Source organism: Pezoporus occidentalis, unplaced genomic scaffold (genome assembly GCF_034315485.1).
Source record: "Pezoporus occidentalis ecotype Australia unplaced genomic scaffold, CSIRO_AGI_Poc_V1 ctg1, whole genome shotgun sequence".
NCBI classification, from domain to species: domain Eukaryota; kingdom Metazoa; phylum Chordata; class Aves; order Psittaciformes; family Psittacidae; genus Pezoporus; species Pezoporus occidentalis.
In genome coordinates this window covers 18,189,708-18,208,836 of record NW_026912778.1, presented here as the reverse complement: position 1 = coordinate 18,208,836, position 19,129 = coordinate 18,189,708, and the positions used below count along the sequence as shown (strand labels likewise).

The 19,129-nt window shown below is 37.5% G+C and overlaps 1 protein-coding gene across 4 annotated transcripts in view; it reads right to left on the bottom strand.

Moving 5' to 3' along the window:
* Positions 1–19,129, bottom strand: part of GABRA4 (gamma-aminobutyric acid type A receptor subunit alpha4) — a 42,825-nt gene that overhangs the window by 12,597 nt on the left and 11,099 nt on the right. For all 4 annotated transcript variants that reach the window (XM_062607726.1, XM_062607697.1, XM_062607706.1 and 1 more), the window contains exons 4-8: positions 17,733–17,953; positions 17,548–17,630; positions 15,673–15,816; positions 14,181–14,333; positions 10,816–11,075 (exon numbers count right to left, since the gene is read on the bottom strand). In XM_062607726.1, coding sequence (XP_062463710.1) covers positions 10,816–11,075; positions 14,181–14,333; positions 15,673–15,816; positions 17,548–17,630; positions 17,733–17,953 — 861 coding nt within the window. The remainder of the gene's footprint in view (positions 1–10,815; positions 11,076–14,180; positions 14,334–15,672; positions 15,817–17,547; positions 17,631–17,732; positions 17,954–19,129) is intronic.

The following is a 19,129-nucleotide window of genomic DNA, read 5'->3' as shown; positions in this document are numbered from 1 at the left end:
CATCAACTGCTGATAAACAGGTACACATTAGACCTAGAACCATGTATCCGCAATATAATTCAGAGGCATTCTTCTAATCCTCCTCAGCACTCTTTGAAAAATAGTTCGCCAGTCCTGAGATTGGATATATAGATGGTTCTGAAGACATACACCAGTCTCACCCTGCAACAGACCTTCACAGCAACATTGTGCGAGGTCCAAAGGCTGCTTTTGCACCATTTGTTCACTTAAACAGAGAGTTCATCGCTGCAAGCCAATAGATTTTCTAGGTCCTTAGCAGATTTTTGACACAGGATAATCATTAGTGCTATCTCTCTCTGGGACAGAGGTGGTACAGTATTTAAAGCAGTAGCTTCTATTTTCTCAGGATAAATTCACAGCAGAATTTACAAGTTACAACACCACCATCTGGTACCAGTCTTACTGAAAGAGAACTAATGCTTCGACATTCAGCATGTTGCTGTCAAAGCTGGAGACACGTGTCCTAGGTAGGATCACAGCCCAAATTACACACCTTTGCAGAAGGAACCATCCAATTGTACCCAGCACTTTCAGCTCTGAGCTTTTTCCTGAAACTAGATAGCTAAGTCACACTTTAGAAAGACACAAAAAGACTTTGGCAGTGACCAGGATGGGAACATTGGTTTGGTGATAGGAGACCTCTTCTGAAATCTGCCCTGTCACAGGAGTATCAAAAGAGGCCTTCCACATCTTATGCACTTTCCCACCAGGCTACTGGATATTCTACAACAAGTGGTCCTCATTCCTTGTCACAGGTGTTGCAAACTGCCCATTTCAATCTCTCCCTCCCACTGCAGTGCATGCATGGACAAACCGGCTCCAAAATCCACTCCTCTCCTTCTCACTGTCCCCACATAAATTATTTCACAAGAGCAGCTTCAACAGGAGCTTAACGTCCCACAGACTACCTAGTAGCCTGGTTACTAATACAATTCTACAAGACAGAAGGGTCAGGACTTAAGCCTGCTCAGACTCCCCCATAAGGTTTGTGGGAGGCTGTATCTAATAGCCATGCTGGCCATTCAGATGAAACAGTGTAAGTATTTTTCCACCTAAGATGTGTGGCAAACACTTTGGAAGCAGCAATTCTGTTCTGTACATGCCTACCCAGGAAAAATCTAGTAATCATGCTTTTTAGGTGCCTAATCACCATTTTGGATACTTAACCTCCCTGGGAAGAAAAAAAAAAAGAAAGAAATGAAAACACAACCAACCAACCAACCAAAAAACTCCACAACCAACCAAACCTGAAAAGGGTAAGGTATCACAAAGTAATTTAATAACTGCACAGAACAATTTTTATTGTTTACTAGAATAATCAAGCATATAACAAAGAGGTGTTAATCTAATGAAATGAAAAGGAAACAGTAAATAAAAATCTGTATGCTTCAACATTAATTTTGCAAGACTAAGATTAGAGCTTTCCAGGATAGTACACAGGAAGGTCAGTGATGTGCTGTATGAAAGCATAGGTTTCTTAAACTGAGAGATCTCAACTAATTCAAACAAAAATTCATGCAAAAATCGGAAGGCTTAAAGCTACCAAAAGTCTGGCATTACTTTATGTTTAGCAGCAACATGAAAATTGTTTGTGTGGTAATCTAGTAATATTTTCCTATTAAACTCTACCATAGCGGTTTTTGTCCTTACCATTCCTTCCGCAGAAAATGGTCTGTTCTTCTGGGAGGACATTAGATAGCCTGCCAAATTCACACCATATGACATTTACCAGGGAAGTAGCGTGTTGTCATCAGCGTAAATAATGCTGCTTGTCCCAAATCCCACTGAGTCACCGTATTGCCATGCTGCTAGCAAATGCACAAGTTGGAGGAGAAATCTACCATGGTTTACTATTACACTGTACAGCCAGTCAATCAAAATCCTACTGCAACAGTACTAGAGATTTTGTTTTGCTTTACAGAGCCCTGGAATATGACCAAGTAAAAGCTCCACCTGCCACAAAATACAGTGAATTCTAGTTCACGGCTTTAGCAGTGCAAAGAGCAATGCAGATTATTTGGAGAGAAAGAAATGAGGGGACAGAAACTATGAGAGCCAGTGCACCATCGGTGCTCCTCATATTGCAATCTGAATCATGCAATAGGAGGTAAGAGCAGCACTCCATTATATGTTCTACTATTTAACATTTTTATTGGTGACATGGACAGTGGGACTGAGTGCACCCGCAGCAAATTTGTCAGACACCAAGCTGTGTGGTGCTGTTGACATGCTGGAAGGAAGGGACGCCATTTAGAAGGACCTTGACATGCTTGAGAGGTGGGCCAATGCCAACCTCATGAAGTTCAACAAGGCCAAGTGCAAGGTCCTATACCTGGGTTGGGGCAATCCCAATCACAGATACAGGCTGGGCAGAGAATGGATTGAGAGTAGCCCTGAGGAGAAGGACCTGGGGGTATCAGTCAATGAGAAACTGAACATGAGCCAGCTCTCGCAGCCCAGAAAGCCAACCGTATCCTGGGCTGCATCAAAAGGAGCATGACCAACAGGTCGAAGGAGGTGATCCTGCCTCTCTACTCTGCTCTCATGAGACTCCACTTGGAATACTGTGTGCAGTTCTAGGGCCTCAAACGTATCAAGGACTTGGATGTCTTGGAGCAAATGCAGAGCAGGGCCACAAAGATGCCAGAAGGCTGGAGCATCTCTCCCATGAAGACAGGCTGAGAGAGATGGGCTTGGTCAGCCTGGAGAAGAGAAGGCTCTGGGGAGACCTTAGAGCAGCTTCCAGTGCCTAAAGGGGACCTACAGGAAATCTGGAGAGGGACTTTTTACAAGGGGATGTAGTGACAGGACAAGGGGGAACGGCTTTAGGCTGAAAGAGGGTAGATATAGGTTAGATATTAGGAATAAATCCTTTACTGTGAGGGTGCTAAGGCACTGGAACAGATTGTCCAGAGAAGCTGTGGTTGCCCCACCCTTGGAAGTGTTCCCAGGTTGGATGGGGAGCTATATGGTCTAGTAGAAGGATGGAACTAGGTGATCTTTAAGGCCCCTTCCAACCAAATAGCATTCTATGATTCTCTGACAGGCCCAAAAGTACACATGAAAGACAAGTGAATTCAAGGCTATTAAAGAGACATAATTAGAAGAACCATTTTTCAAAAACTAGATGCCAAATAAACCTATCCACCTGTATGATGCTTAAGAGCCATATACTTGTATAGGGTTCCTAAGGACTGGTGTGCACAATTTTTGGAGATTTATTTATATCATGACAACAATGAAAGAGCTGAAAGCAACATTGGGAGAATAAATCTATTAGGAGAGGTCATGTGGTAATCAGCTGTCGAGGTGCTCTGTTTAACATCTATGAAAGGAAGAAGAACAGCTGATCAGGGACCAAAACCCTTCATTATTTTCTATATCTTTCAATTTTTGGGGACCTTAAAGCTGTAGTTAAATTTGCTTCAGTGGTTTGCTGAAAATGCCTTGAACACTCATTGCCTCATAGATTTTCCCAAGCCTCTCAACATTTATTTCTTCCGACTCCAATCTTCCCAGTGTAAAAACGAAATCAGCTAGAAATCTCACACACAGCTGTGAAACTCAATTGCAATTTGATGTCATTGGGTTCACTAGTACTGAAAACTCTGTATGGAGGGGAAACAAAACTCAAATCTGAATATAAATATAGAAAAAGGTTTAAGCAGAAAATATGAAGAGCCTTGTACTCAAAGGCATCATTTCATATTAATGATCATAGGGAAAACTATGAAATCCCTGACAATGAAAATTGTCAGGGATGCTGAGCAATCTGAAAATCTTACCCCTGTCACCATTCAGGTTTGTTCTGAAGTGCTGTTTCTGAAATGCTGTCACATATATTTTGAGTCCTTAACATTTGCCTCTTAAAAAAAAAATAAAAATAAATAATTAGATCAATAGCCCTATCTTAAACCTTGCTACTGACATTAGTATGAAAATAACAAGAACGTGTATTGTTTATTCTAAGGACAAAACTATAAGGAATACATTTTTTTGGAGCATGGTGGAGGCTTTTTTCCAGTAGACCAGCACAACAGCACAGGATGGCATTTAAGCATATATTTAGAATTAAAGACATTACAGTTTAGTATTTTCTAGAATAACCACTTGAAAGATTGACATTACTGAACTTTGGTCTCCAAAATAAAAGCCTTATCCTAGTACAATTTAAATTAAGTCTTCCCGCAACTATAGGGGGAACACTGTCAGCTATTTGAGCATCAGATGAATAACAGCCAAGCATATCCCTCATATTCCCTTGCTTACTATTGTGGTAGTTCATTATAATACTTATAGAAAATTGAAGAGTGAGCAATTACCACACTTGCTAGCAAGGGGTGGAGGAAATATCATGATTTTTTGTTTAGTTATAAATCAGGTGGTTAAAATAAACTTCTGGGGTTTTATGAATATTAAAAAAAAACACCAAACAAACCAACACCCCAAGAGACAAACAGAATCACCCCAAAACAGAAAGAATTTCCATTTTCTTATATCAATATGAAAAAAAACCCCTCATTCCTCAACTTTGAACTGCAACACTTTTGTTCATTTTATCAACAGTCAGCCGTTTTTTACCTTCATTATAACTGAATTCTGGAATTCAATGTATTTTACAACACGGTTGTCTCAGAATCTAATCCCAAACCTAACCCCACGTTGCATACTTCCAGTAATTACTCTGCTCACTTTGCAGTAGGCAAATGATTCTACTTCCAGTGTAAATTTATTCCACAACTCAGCCATGTTAAAGGTAGAGCAATATTGGGTTCTTGGAAAGAGACCAATTTTTTTAATATAGCACTTTAATTTGTGCTATTTAGAAAGACATACAGTGTGAAATATTAAGAAAACCATTGTAAATTGTACACCACCCATTTATGCCTCAGTTGTATTGTTTGAGCACATATTTAGCTTTATACACTGTGAGTAGTGTCATTTGTTGGGTGGGAGAGTCTAGAGAACTAAGTTAAAAAAAAACAACAACAACAAAAAAGAAGCAATCAGAAGTGGAAAAAAAAAATGGGGGATGGGGAGGAAAACACAACACAAAACATTGTACCTGGGCATCGTAGTTAATAAGATATTTTAAGAACCAGTTTGTATTTATTCTACCTTCAGGTCTCCGAACATTCAAACTAAGTCACTGCCACCTTACCCTAGGTAGTTATTAGCTTCCATCTTTCAAATAGCATTGGTATGAAATGTGCTGGTTGTTTATGACCTGCATCCACTCCCATCCTACCTAACATGATGCTAGCATATTACGACAGTAAAGAATTGATAGCAAAAATGCTGACTAACAGAACAAGAGTGACAGAAAATTGTTCATGTCAAAGAAATTATTCATATGGCACAGCAGGTTCCCTTTGTATGGTCCTGTCCTTACATCTGCATGAACTCTATAAGCATTTCTTGAACCTGAAGTCCTTCATTAGGATCTGAGTTTTAAATGTCACTGCCCTTAAAAAACCTGAACCATAACACCCAAGGCAGTGATGAATCAGTGAAGCAGCAAAAAATTATTATTATATTTAAAAACTGAAATGCTGTTCCAACAGCAGAACTATTCAAGTCACACAGAGGAGGTAGGCTATGCATCCATATAAGTTCAGCAAGCAAACCATCACCTTGTGGTCCAAGTACCACCAGTAAGATCTAGCTGCTCTTCAGGTAACTCCCTCCACATGAGGGAAGAGGGCTTAGCTCCACTTCTCTATTTGCTGGGACACAGGAAGATATTTTTTTACTAGTCCAAGGTAGAAGCAAAGAAAAAAAAGCAGTACCGCTCTAGATCTGGTACATTTATGCACCTCTCCATTACAGAATACGTCTACATAGTCAAAAAGAAGTTTTGGTTCAAAGGTTAATATTTCCACTTTCACTTACAGTCTAAGCCTTAGAAACAAGAGTGTATCTGCTGCTGTTTCAGCATTAATCAACTCTGGGGAGTAAGACCAAAAACAAACAAACAAAAACAAACAACAAAAAAAAACCAGCATACACATGCACTAAGAGAAGTATCCAGCCTATAGCCTCTGGATTGTACCCAGCCCATAAGAGCTATTTATCCAGCTGAACCCTTACTCTGGAAGTCAGGAGATGAGGCAGAGAGCTGGGCATGAGCTAGATTAATTGCTCCAGACAAATTATTCTAGACATCTGCTCATCAAAAGCTGCCAAAGGATCCCCACTTTCCTCCCATCCCCCATCATATCACTTGAGCCCTGTCCATCATATGACCACAAAGCCACAGAAAATACATCTTGACTACATATAAAAGCACATATGCGTGTTGCCCACATGAAAATGTTTCTTGTAAACTTGCCAGGTACATGCCAATCACATATTATCCTACTAAGGAGAGGAGTGCACGCCTACATGGCAGTGAAGTTTGACCCTTCAGTTCCTCCATTAGATGCTATGTGGCTTACTCAAGACAACATAGCACTTAACTGTCTTCAAAAAATAGAAGAGAAATTTGAGAATTACAATCTGCTTGTGACTGAGTTTAATGAAATTATTCCATTGAAAAGGGTCTTCTGAGTCTGAACTGTTTTTTTCCAAGTTTCACACTCTTTTAAAAACAGCTAAGGTTGAAGCTTATGTTAACAGTGTTTAGGAGCCTGTTTTTTGAAGACTACCTTTCAGTAGCATTCTTCATCTCCAAAACTGGGTAGGTATTAACTGTATCCCAGATGAAACCAGGACATCTTTAAAAATAAACTTCATAGGAATACAGTGAGAAGGAAATAGTGCAGAAGCATAAAAATAGACTCAGAAGTCCAATAACAAACTATAAATCATTTCCATCACACACTGACTTGCACATTTCTGCTCTTACTAAAGAAAGTAGTTCAGAACATTAGGGACAGGTTCACAGAATCACTAGGGTGGAAAGGAGCTCTGGAGATCATCTAGTCCAACCGCGCTGCTAAGGCAGGGCCACCTACAGAAGGTTACACAGGAACGTGTCCAGAAGGCTGTTGAATGTCTCCAGAGAGGGAGACTCCACAACCTCCCTGGGCAGCCTGTTCCAGTGCTCTGACACCCTCAATGTAAAGAAATTCCTTCTAACCTGAAAGCATTTTAACTTGTTCCAAAGACAACAAAATCACATGAGGCCATGGTGTAAGTCATCTGTCTTGGCTTAGACAGACTCCAGTATGGTCTCACTGTGTGTGACAGAAGGGATGAGTGAGGCTGTCCAAGTTCCTTGTGAACTCATGGCAGACCTAAAGCAAATTTGGACATTACTCATGGGATGTCTACTGCAGAACTGCACTCTTTACGGTGACACGTTAAGTTTGTAGCAGAAAGTTATAGGCAACAAGAAGAAAGTTGAAGTGAGACAGGGAGAGGAGGAGGGTAAAGAGACGTTGCATAAGACCATGGCTAAAACCAAATCAAGTGATAGAGGGGGACACCTGCATATACAGGCACTACAGGCTCGCTCCTGCTACCCCCAACCAATTTTTTGTTGGAGCTAATACAGTTCAGATTACTTAGCTAGTCTCCAAAATTCTTTTAATGCTTACTGTAATCAATACATTGATCCATCACCCATCATGAAGCTTCAAAAAATTAAATACAATTACACAAATGAATAACCTAGAAAAGAATATAATCCACATTTGCTACAGTAAAGATGTACTGGTTGTGGTGAATATACAATATGAATTAATACATCCCAAATCATTTGATCATAACAAGAAGAGTTGCCTTTGATCCCAGACAACTGGAAAAGTGTTCCTTATCAAAAAGAAAACACCACCACACCACCAAGAATTGTAATTAACGTGAGTAATATATGAACTGATTTAGTATAGAAAACCCACTTTAATTCTATGGTCATAAATCAGTCACATACATGTTAAAAAAGGACTTCCAATTATGTGCAATTTATCTTTATTTTACCAAAATGTACTATTAATATACCTAAATTTCTAGTACTATCGAATAGTAAAATCCCTATGTTCTATAGGGAACCCAGTTTCACAGACCAACTTGCTCCATCCCAGAAGCCTTCTGGGACAATCCAACCATGTTACTTGAGGTAAAAAATAAATAAAATTAAAAAGCTACTGCATTAACCACCCAGTAAATAATGCAAAAACAAAGCCCACAGAATTAAGCCCTTTAAAAGTATACTTTCACCTTGTTTGGTTTCCTTAACAGCCTCAACTGCTCTGGATGTTTTCTGTTTTCAGGGCACCTACACAGATGGGACCTCAACCATGAAAAGCCAGTGCAACCTTCTGTATGCCAGTTCAAGGCAGGCAAAAGTACAGGACTACGAGGTGTAAGAGAGGGATCTCTCCCCCTCCAATTTTAGAAGATCCAAAGCAGGTTGCAAATGGTGAGACATGCCCCAGAAAAAAAAAAAAAACATGGTCCAGGTATCTGGTCATCTTTTTTCCCAATTTACACACATTTTCCTCATGGGCTAAGTAAAAATTTTGAATTTTGGAATACTGACAAATTTACCAGACTAGTCGAAGTCTCTCTGAAAAGTTTCAAGTTTAACATAAAACTTTCCCTTGAGCTCTGGCAATTGTATTGCTAACAACAGAGTTGCTAGTACAATAGTGGCAATGTACTACAGACTGTTTTTTAAACATAAACTGGGTTAATATTTCAAACCCTATCATTTAGCTATGGAGATGAAACTTGTAAGAAACAATGATCATGGATTACATGCTACAGGCAGGCTATTGTCCTACATTCTTTGCACCACAAACTCAGGGAAAATAAGATTCTGTTAGCTCTGGTAAATCAGCACAGATTAGACGGTATATGTGCAGGGGAAAAAAAAAGAAAAGTCAGATTCATAATAAGGCATAAGAAAATTCTATATTAGTCTTTCATAAGCAAAACTAAACATTTTAAGGAAAGGACTATATTATATGTTAGGTTGGAAAGCAGAGTCTAACATGCATATAAACTTCTAACAAATTAGAACAAGTTAGCTTCTGTTCTGTGCAGCAGGAGACCAGAACAGAAGTTATCCTCTACTTATGGAAAGGACTGCATGGTAGCTAAGTTATTATAACAGTATCCGTGTTCTCACCGTGTACTCCTGTCCTGGAAGAGCAAAGACTCAAGTCTTAGCATAGGCATAATTGGAGAAAAAGCCGTTAAAAAAACCCAACAAACAAATCAGAACAAACCAACCAGCAAACACACACAAGCGTTCAACGTACAATCAACATTATTACTCACTCACATGCTCATAACATTAATGTGTAACCCTTCAAGATTTCTCCTTGAGGGCTTCCAAAATCCCCAAATCTGTAAGCACACGACTACTTTTGTCACAGAATAATTAATTAAGCAGTGGAATGGAACTATTCACATTTTACCAAGCTCTCAATTTGGATGTATTCTGTTGTTGCTGCTGTTAAAAAACAAAAAAAAAGGGGGGTGGGGAGGGGAAGTGTAGGGGAAGAAATAGAAAGAAGAGTTTTTCCAAAACATGTGTACAAGTGGCTAAGCATGATACAAGACTGACACAGCAATTCTGACCATGAACCAAAACAATTTTTTAAGCCTCTATAGTTGCTACCTGAGAAAACTACAATTTTTTTCCTTTTGCTTTACTCAAATCTTCTAAATAAACCTAGGATGAAACTGCTTGTATTCCTATGGACTCAAGTGAAACCTGACTATCACCAAAAGCAGTATTTATTAACTCTCCTCAGGAGTGCATGTGATACTAAACTGCATGCTGTACAATTAAGAAGTTAACACAAACTAATGGCACTAATACCTCTTTGTACACAGCCAACTCCACACTACCATAAACATACTTTTTCTTGTTCCCAGAGTGATGAGTAACACACTCTTCAGGAGCACATCTGTGCTTTTAAGCAGAAATGGGAGCTAACAGAACAACACAGCCAGGAGATTGAAAGCAGTAGCACTCTATGGTAGGACAGCAAAGAAGAGAAAGAAAAATGAAAGTGGGAGGACAGCAGCTGAGCAGCAATAGCAAATGGAAGGGGTGGGAAGGCAAAAAAAAGAGCAGATGAATAGGAAAGGAGACAAATGAGATAGGAAAGAGACAGAAGACAAAATTACCAAGAGTCAGTCTAAAACAGCAGTTCTTAAATTATGGCTCAGCCAAAGGAAACTACAAAGTCAGCCTGACAGGAAGAGTAAATTACATTGCTGCTGTCAGCATCTTACTTCTTGAGTGGTGTTGCCAGGAGTCAGCCATGGCAAGGAATTACCAGCCTACCGCATGTCAGTGCAGGTGCTGCAATAACTTTGTTAGCTAGGTGTCTCATTAAGAAAGAAAACTCTGAATATGCAATATATGCAATGAAAGGAGAACTGTGATATCTAAGGAAGTGCACCAAGGTATTCCTGTAGTGCCTTAGCCTATTTTAACTAGAGACATTAGCTACGTAAGATATCATGCTTTCCTTACATTATGCAATACCTTGGTCTATATAATCAATCCAATCAGAATCAATGTGCAAAAGGGAAAGAAAGTTTTCTAAAGATGCCCATCCTAACTGACCTTTGCCAAAACACAACTAAATATCAGAAGAGACTGCAAGTATGGATGGACACAACCTTCTTCTCTCCTGAGTTAATCTAATAATGCAAGTAAGAATTAAGTCATGTTTTACATGTTTTCATCATTTAATATAGTGTAGCATTAGCCTTCCATTAGGTTGACTTACTAAATCATTAGCTCAGAAGGAACCTGGAAGGAAGTTAAAGGCCTGTTTTTACCAAGAAACTGTACCAGAAAGATAAAGTTAACACAGGCTGAAAACCTACCGTGAGTGTCTCTTCTGTACTTCTTTTTCTTTGTAGTGGAGCAACTGGAAATTCAAGAAGGGATTTTACTGTCTTCCTTTTGGCTTTTTCCATTTGAATATTAGTAAAATAGTTGACAGCAGCAAACTCAATAAGAGCAGAGAACACAAAGGCAAAGCAGACTGCTATGAACCAGTCCATGGCAGTAGCATAGGATACTTTTGGTAGTGAATGTCTTGCACTGATGCTCAGTGTCGTCATTGTCAACACTGTAGTTATTCCTTCAAAAAAATAAAGCAAAAGCATTGCTGAATATGAGTAAAACAAAGTGAGAATAGGCAAGCAACTTCAAACACTTTTAAATTGCTCAGAAATCTCTCTGCTGATGATGAATAGTTCATTAGATTTAAGTTATGGCAATAATCATATATCTATAAGCAGCTATGCATACAAAACAGTTAACCAGATTTTTAAAGGAGGCATGGAAAGCTGTGACATCAGCAGATTATCCACAGTTCAAATGAAGAAAACGTGGAAGCCTTCATTTCACATTCTTTTTGTGTCAAGTTCGGTAGAAATTCTTATTTTTATCTCTTAAAACAAGTTATTTTATAAACATCTGAACATAATTTAAGTTGTTAAATCATGTCTGTGCTCCTCAGACTGCAGCAAAACTATGATCTTTCCTGTAATGGGTTCAGAATGCCACCTATTAGTCTGTGTCTGTTCCTCTGATCTCATTTATAATCTAGGTGCCATTAAGTCATGGCAAATTATTTTGGTGCTAAGGAAAACTAGAATATTATGTTAGTAACTCTGTTCATTAAGAAAATATCACCTTATTTTTTTAAACCCTTCTGCTACTACTCAACCAATGAAATTTAATTAGAATTTAATCTTCCAAAAAGAAGAATTTTTTAATTAAAATATACAGGCATGAACACTGAACTCAAAATATGCCCACTTCATGGGAATACTTCAAGTGCAAACAACATGCTGTATAAAACCAAGGTATGGGGTGGGATTTTTTTTCCTTTTTCATCCAAATTATCCCGTATCATGCAAACATAATACCAAGAATATAGTGAACACTGCATAAGTCCTACCATGATAATGGCAAGAAAGACTGACTACAAATGGAGATGTCTTTACTCTTATGAAAAGAATACTGTATCCATTTTAATTCAAGATGAAATGCATATGCTCAGAAGAATTAAAAGTAATTAAGAGCATAGTTTCCAACAGGATCTTCACATGCCCTATTCCTTAAGCAGTGGTATTGCATATGGATAATCTAGTATGAAAAAGTTTCACCTAGATACTGCCATACAGAGAACTGGACACAAAAAAAACCCAGTCCTTCCTACTGAAGAAGAAAAAAAAAGGGAAAAAGTAATAGCCAGTTTGTGAAAGCACAAAGAATAACTCGGAGCAAACTCAGCGGGATTGAAACACAGATGCAAGCTCACAAAACCTTCTTCAGTGGGAAGGTGTTGAAAAACACATCACTAAAAATATTTAAGTCTGAGTTAAAAAAAAAAATAAATATGGAAAGTTATTTTTTTTTCCTGGAAGAGACCCATTCCTGATTAGCCCTATCCTTACTCTCCTACCTTTGTCCACTAAGGAAACAGCTTGTCTGAATAGTTTTTTTTAAAGACATTTGTTTAATAGATGTAATAGGATGAAGTGACTTGAATGGACAACCATTCCCCAAATAGAAGGAGAAGCAGGCAGGCCATAACAGTATCACAGTTTATTGCCATATTCTTTATCAGTCGATGATTAAATCATTCTTCTGGGAGACTTACAGTTGCCACTGCAATTGCTCTTTAATACGTGCCACAGGGTTTTACAGGGTAGGAAATCAGTTCTGGTAAAAAAAATATTACATATACACACGAACTGCAAATATTCAGAGCTAAATACTTGCAAGCTTCTGCAGTGTCCGATGGAAAGATCTTTTTTTGGATAGCCTCTTCTCACAGTTCCACTAGAAAGCTGGTACTATAGCAGGTGTTCTGGCTTCATTCCTATCTCTTGCCTATCTTTTCTTCTAAGAAAACCTTTAGAAAACAAGGTCCCTGTTGGAATTTATCAGAAAACTCAAAAGATACTTTTTAGCCATACTTTAAGCCATTTGCTTTCAAAGGCATTTTAGAGAATTATCTGTAACTTAGTGGATGTCCAAACATCATTATTTGTTTCCAGTGTGACATATGTATATAATGATACTTATTACATCTATTGCTCTATAATTTGTACATTTTCAATTATCACATTTTGTCTGTAAATACAGATGCTACCTTTCCAGTTCATTGTAATACTCCCTTCAAAAAAAGTTCCATTATTCAACATCCCTGCAAGGGCATGTGAAGTGATATACTACTTTGACTAATGTAATGCTCAAGTTCTGAGCTAGTATGGTTCTTATTAGGTTTGCAGGTTATTTCTCCTATAACTAATCATTAACCTTGTTAATTTGTGATACTGAGCAGTGTTCTGACTCCACTTATGTTGTTTGAGCTGGCTGTCACGTAGAAACATTAATTCCCATCACTCCTGCCAGCATCTATCTATCTATAGAAAGGCTTTTTGTAGAACATTCTCTTCCTGATTAGTCCTGTTTTAGGCTACAGTACATTATAAAGTCAAGACATTGCTCTATAAAGACTCCTTTTAAAAATGTTTTTATCCTACTTCATTGTTAGGAATCATATTTCCATTTAATGTCTTCTGCTTTGTCTTCCATCGAAGCTTTTTTGTTTTCATTTTCAGAGTCACTGTACCATCTCATTCAAGATGTATTTTGATGAAGGCAATTTTAATATCTTGCTATCATTTTGCTTTTTGAATTCATTTTTATAACAGCAATGGCAAAAAGGAGAGAAAAGCATTAAACACAAAATTACAGGAACAGGATCTAAGCCTTACTGATAGCAAGCTTTCACTAATGACACAGATATAAGACGACATCGATACATCTCACACACTCCCAATAAAATTGTTTTAAAATAAGTAATTACACTACTGTCCACTAAAGGATAAAATTGTTCTGGATGTGGATTAAGGACTTGACTGTATTACTCAGGTCTTCCCAGTTTTCTGGGATTCTACCCAAGCAGGTAGAATCCCCCAAGATACATAGCCATTTGCCACAGGCAACCATGACACCCTTCAGGTTATACATTCCAAGTTTCTCTTCAAATTCCAAGGATTCACAGAGCAACATTCTTCATACATTGACAGCAAAAATTTCTCTGAATTTATATGATTCCCTTGTTTCTGTACTAGTATGGAGGCAGTATACCCCAATGCACTAAAAAGGCCTATTCTAGTGAAAGTCAATAAAGCAGTACAAGAAAAAGGAAAAAAGAAATAATTACCAAACACAGTTCTAGCTGGAACAGATTCCTTATTTATCCAAAATGAAACTTGAGAAAGGATCACGGTCATAATACATGGGATATAGGTCTGAATCATAAAATAACCCATTTTTCGTCTGAGGTGGAAGTAAACTGTCATAACAACATATTCACCTAGAAAAAATATGTAAGTAAAAGAAAATATTTTTCTGACTGTGCCAAAAATTTGTGTTCAGAATAACTGTTTCAGATTATCAACTAGTATTGTTTAAGGTGATGCTATTCATACCATAGAAAGATATGTTCCTTAAAGTCAAGGATGAAAGTTTTAAACAAATACCCTAGAAGCAGTAGATCCTAGCAGTGGCATTCAGAAGCTGATATCCAAAATACTATAAATGTACAGCTAATATTGGATTACATTTTATAGTATTAGCATGATTTTAAAAATTCTTTTAGCAGCTGTGCATGAAAAGAGCCCAAAGACACAAGCTACCTACCCACCATAGTATCCCTAACATTGTGGTACCTATCTGCCAAATAAACAACAACGATACACATTAAATGTTATGGAAGCATCTCAGCTTTTTACTAGTTTTATATGTCAGCACCACTATGGTAATGAAACAAACGCAAAAATCACTAATAAGAATTAAAAATACTGTACCTTTATCTAAAATGTTAACATTCATATTAAACAAAAAAATAATTGCTGATTCATCGTAAACTGAACAAACTGTCTAAATAAAGCACTACAGAATGAGAATTTTGGGAACAGTAAGGAAATTCTGTGGTTAACTCATAATAATCAATAGGCTGAGAAGTAAACCGCTAGTGTATTGCAAAATGCTGTTTTATCTTTGAGAAAAACATCCATAGAGCAATACATCAAATACATTTGTTTTATCTGCTTCATTTTGACTATCTCACAACACCCAAACTTGCTGATGCTTCGTAAATTATTCCGAATATGCTTGTTTATCACCATACTGCTCATCAGTGATACTTCGCTCATTTCAGATGCCTGTAGTTGCCGTTTGCTTTACTTCTTACAGCACAAATCAGCAGAAGTATCTATTGTGACTAATGCATTTCTGCCTATCCTTATCTGACTAGAGGGTTTTTACGGCTTTAATAACCCATTCTGTATGCTTGCACCACCAAACAAAGGAAGTCTTTTGCACATAATGTGGATACATTACTGAGAAATTACTTCCTCACCCAGGCATCCTCTTGACTCTTTGAACTGCATTTTAAGCAGTGATTAAACGCTTATTTTGTCTCTTAGAGTAATGATCTCATTCTAGCTTTCTGAAAGACCATAGCAATCTACTGTAATGAATCTGCAAACAATCTGAAGGACAGAAACCTAATTCAGATTTATGTCCTCAGCCCTTCATCTATACCCTATGACATTCAGTAGAACACCTTACAAGAAGGAAAGAAAGAGATTTTGGGCGATGTTACAGGGTTAGTTTTACCTCAAGTTGATTTTTACTGATGAGACTCCTACCTGTAATAGATTTAATGGTTTCAGTGGATACCGTATGCCCAAGAAGGTCATACTGAACTAAACTGGAAGACTCCTCAGGAACTTCCACTGACTTCTCAGGTCCTTTTGTCCAGGTATAAATCATTTCACTCTTTGGATAAGCATCTACAACACAGCATCAGTTTGTGTAAATAGGAAACTTCTTCTCACACCTTACGAAAAGCCCAATCCAAACCTACTGAAACAGTAAGACTCTCACTAACAACTTAAGAATATACCCTTCATATTAAGTTAGCCCCAAAAGCCACTCTCAGAGGAGAATAAATAGCAGCTAAAGTCATCATACATCAAGTGTTACACACAAATTCACTGTGAATGTGAAGTCTAAACATGAGCTCTTTATGGATTGGCCCTTATTGGGCATGTAAAGTTTATCATTAAATTACTTTGAAATTTTTATCATTAAAATATACTAATTTATAAATAGAATATGTATAAGGAGGATACATTTTGGAGACTAGGTGCACATTTTTTACAGAAAAGAATGATTATACTAAAAACTATAGTATAATATATTATATACTAAAAAATACAGTATACTAAAAACTTCAATATTTTAAACTTGTGTTTAAAATATTTGCCAGAACCGGAGGTCAGTAAAAAAATCACAATACCCCAAAAATAAGCACAGCCAAAGAAACATTTTACATTTAATACAAAAGACATAACTTAGGGCTAGCATTCAATCCGTACACAGCTCAAACTCCTGTTACAATTAAATTAAATCAGTCTTGCATTTGAAATGGCTACATCTTATTTCAAGTTTCACTGAGGAAAATTCAGGTTAGCGTCAAGCACAATTTCTGCTGGCTGGTGATTCTGCCTTAAGAAATATGCCTGTGGAGAAGCCCCCACTACTGAAGCTCCCATATAGAACAGCTGATACCAAGCCAGATCTGGCAGTGCCTAGTCTACAGTCTCACCATAAAAGGGATGAAAAACCTTCTCAGAGCAGTGTCTTTAAAGCCCCCTTTTGATTGACTACCCAGCTGTGTAAGCTAAATTTATGCTAAGCAAATACTATGAGGAGCTTCCAGCCATTTCTAACCTCACCACTCTCGGGTCCAAGAAAACAGACTAATATCTAGGCACTGACCATGTAAAGCAGAGGTCCATGACTGAGGAGGCTTAGAAGAGTGACCAGATAGTTAATGTAGTGCACTAACCATCCCCAGTCTCAGAGGTCTCTGCTGTGAATTCAAATTGGGGAATCATAACTACCTTGGTTGTTAAGCAGTATGTCGCAAAATGTTCCTGCTAATCAAAGTTTGGAGATTATCCAAAAATCTGCCTGTCTTCAAAGCAGAAAAGGGAAGTTACCTGCTCTAAGATTCTTCTCATCAGTCTAAAAATTATCTAGTCTAAACTTGCCATGCAGAATCCTGTTACAGGCCATGGGTAAAGATGAAATCCCTGCACATAACCTACATATCTACCATAGCATGTCAGTGCACCTCCAATGCAGAGAAAATCAAATAAACTCCTTCCTTAGGTGCCTTTCACCTGGCTGTTGTAAACTGAGATGGATCCACCCTCTTTTTCTTCTCCAGAAATCTTACACTTCACTGAATATCTACCTAAGAACCAAGAACAACTAGATATTTAAAGCAGCTGTGTAGCCAGAGTAGTGGGGTAGTAGCTGAATCACTGCCCAGTTTTCAGTTCTCTGCCTGGATTTAATTTTTGAGGCCCTAAATAAAATTCCCAAGGAAGTTAACAGGAGTTTTGTCTGCATAAGGATTGTGTATCAATATTCAGAAAGTTTAGTAATTGCTCAAAATCTACTTCTACTATTTAAATTCTGTAGTTACAAGAAATTTCATAATTGCAACTTACAACTCCCAAATTTGAGAGGACAAGCATGACCATCCATGGGAAAATCCACTAATCTCATGGGACACTCTGCACTTATTGTAAGCCTATAATGGAACAAATTAAATAGTCGCTGGTTGCCATTTTGTCTAGGCAGCATAACTTTTGCATACAATAATTGTAAGAAGCCAAACAAAGAGATGAAATACCTCATTGTGTATAGGATGGTGCCATTTCTCATTATTCTGAAGAGTTTATTTGGGGCTGTCATATTATGTGCAACAGACTTTTTCCCATTCCTGAAGAAAGTGTCAGGAGTCCACACCTTCGAAACCATCAAGTTGTTAAGTCTTAAAATTTCAATAGGGCCATCATATTTTAATCTTTTGTCTACCCATGTCTGACGGAAGAAGACATCCATTGTATATTCCTGTATTAAATTTGCAGAAAAACAAAGATCACATTTGCTTGTGTTTCCTGTAAATAAAGAAATCCCTCAGAAGCAAAGAAATCAATAGTAAAGAAAACGCTAAGTCCACCATACAAACATATTTACAGCAATTAAGGTGTGATATGTACTCCTTAATAGCTTAATTTTACATATTAGTCATATCAATAAATTGCTACACATATTTAATCATTAGGGAATAATTTATCTAATTAGGTTGCAGGAAGAGGGCAACTAAATTTGTAGTCAAGCATAATATAACCAGAAACAAAATGATGTCTGACAGTAAGTGTCAATAAATTCTTAAAGAAAAGGCATCCATGGATTTTCTGCTGCTGGCTAAATTAAAAATATCATGACAAACAATTACTTCCATTTTAAATTTAGGAAAGAAAATTTAATTTCAACTCATGGAAAGTAAGCTTTTAACTGAGGAAAGCTAAATATTTCCTTTGCCATGTTCATAAAACATGGATAATAAATCATATATACTCTTACATATATACACATTTGGTTTTAACTACATAAGTATCCCAGTAAATTCCCCAGAAAAGCTCCAAAGAAAACATGCAAACAACTACAGAACTGCTGACACAGGCACATCATGGGAAATCATATGTGAATGAATGGACAAAGGAATGCATTTCTCACCTTGGGAAGCTAAAGCATGTCACAAAAAAAAAAGTCATCATGTGGCATAGAAAAACCTTTAACTCCTTTCTAACTTACAGCTGTGATTTTGGTGTTAAGCCAATGTTTTCCAACTTCATTTGAAAATCTTCTGCATGATGTTACCTTTGAAACTGCTTGTATGACCATATCTGTTCTCACCATCAAGGAGGAATGTCTACTAGTGTAGTGCATCTCAGAATTATGTCCGTCTTCCATGGTTGCATCCCCCACTTTGGTTTATACTTAATCTATGAAAAGTCTTATCTAGTGTCATTTCTTGCTGGTGCAGCTCATAAGTAGCAGTTTCTGTTATTAGCTTCTACGTGACAGATTTTGGAATATAAGATTTTGTAATATTTAAACTGTTTTCATTACACTGGGTACCAAAGTAACCCAGCTCTAAAAAGACATTCTGATCACCCCCTGTACCAAGACTGCCACTCTTCACTATTTCAACAAGTTTCATGAGTGCAGCCACATTCAGAT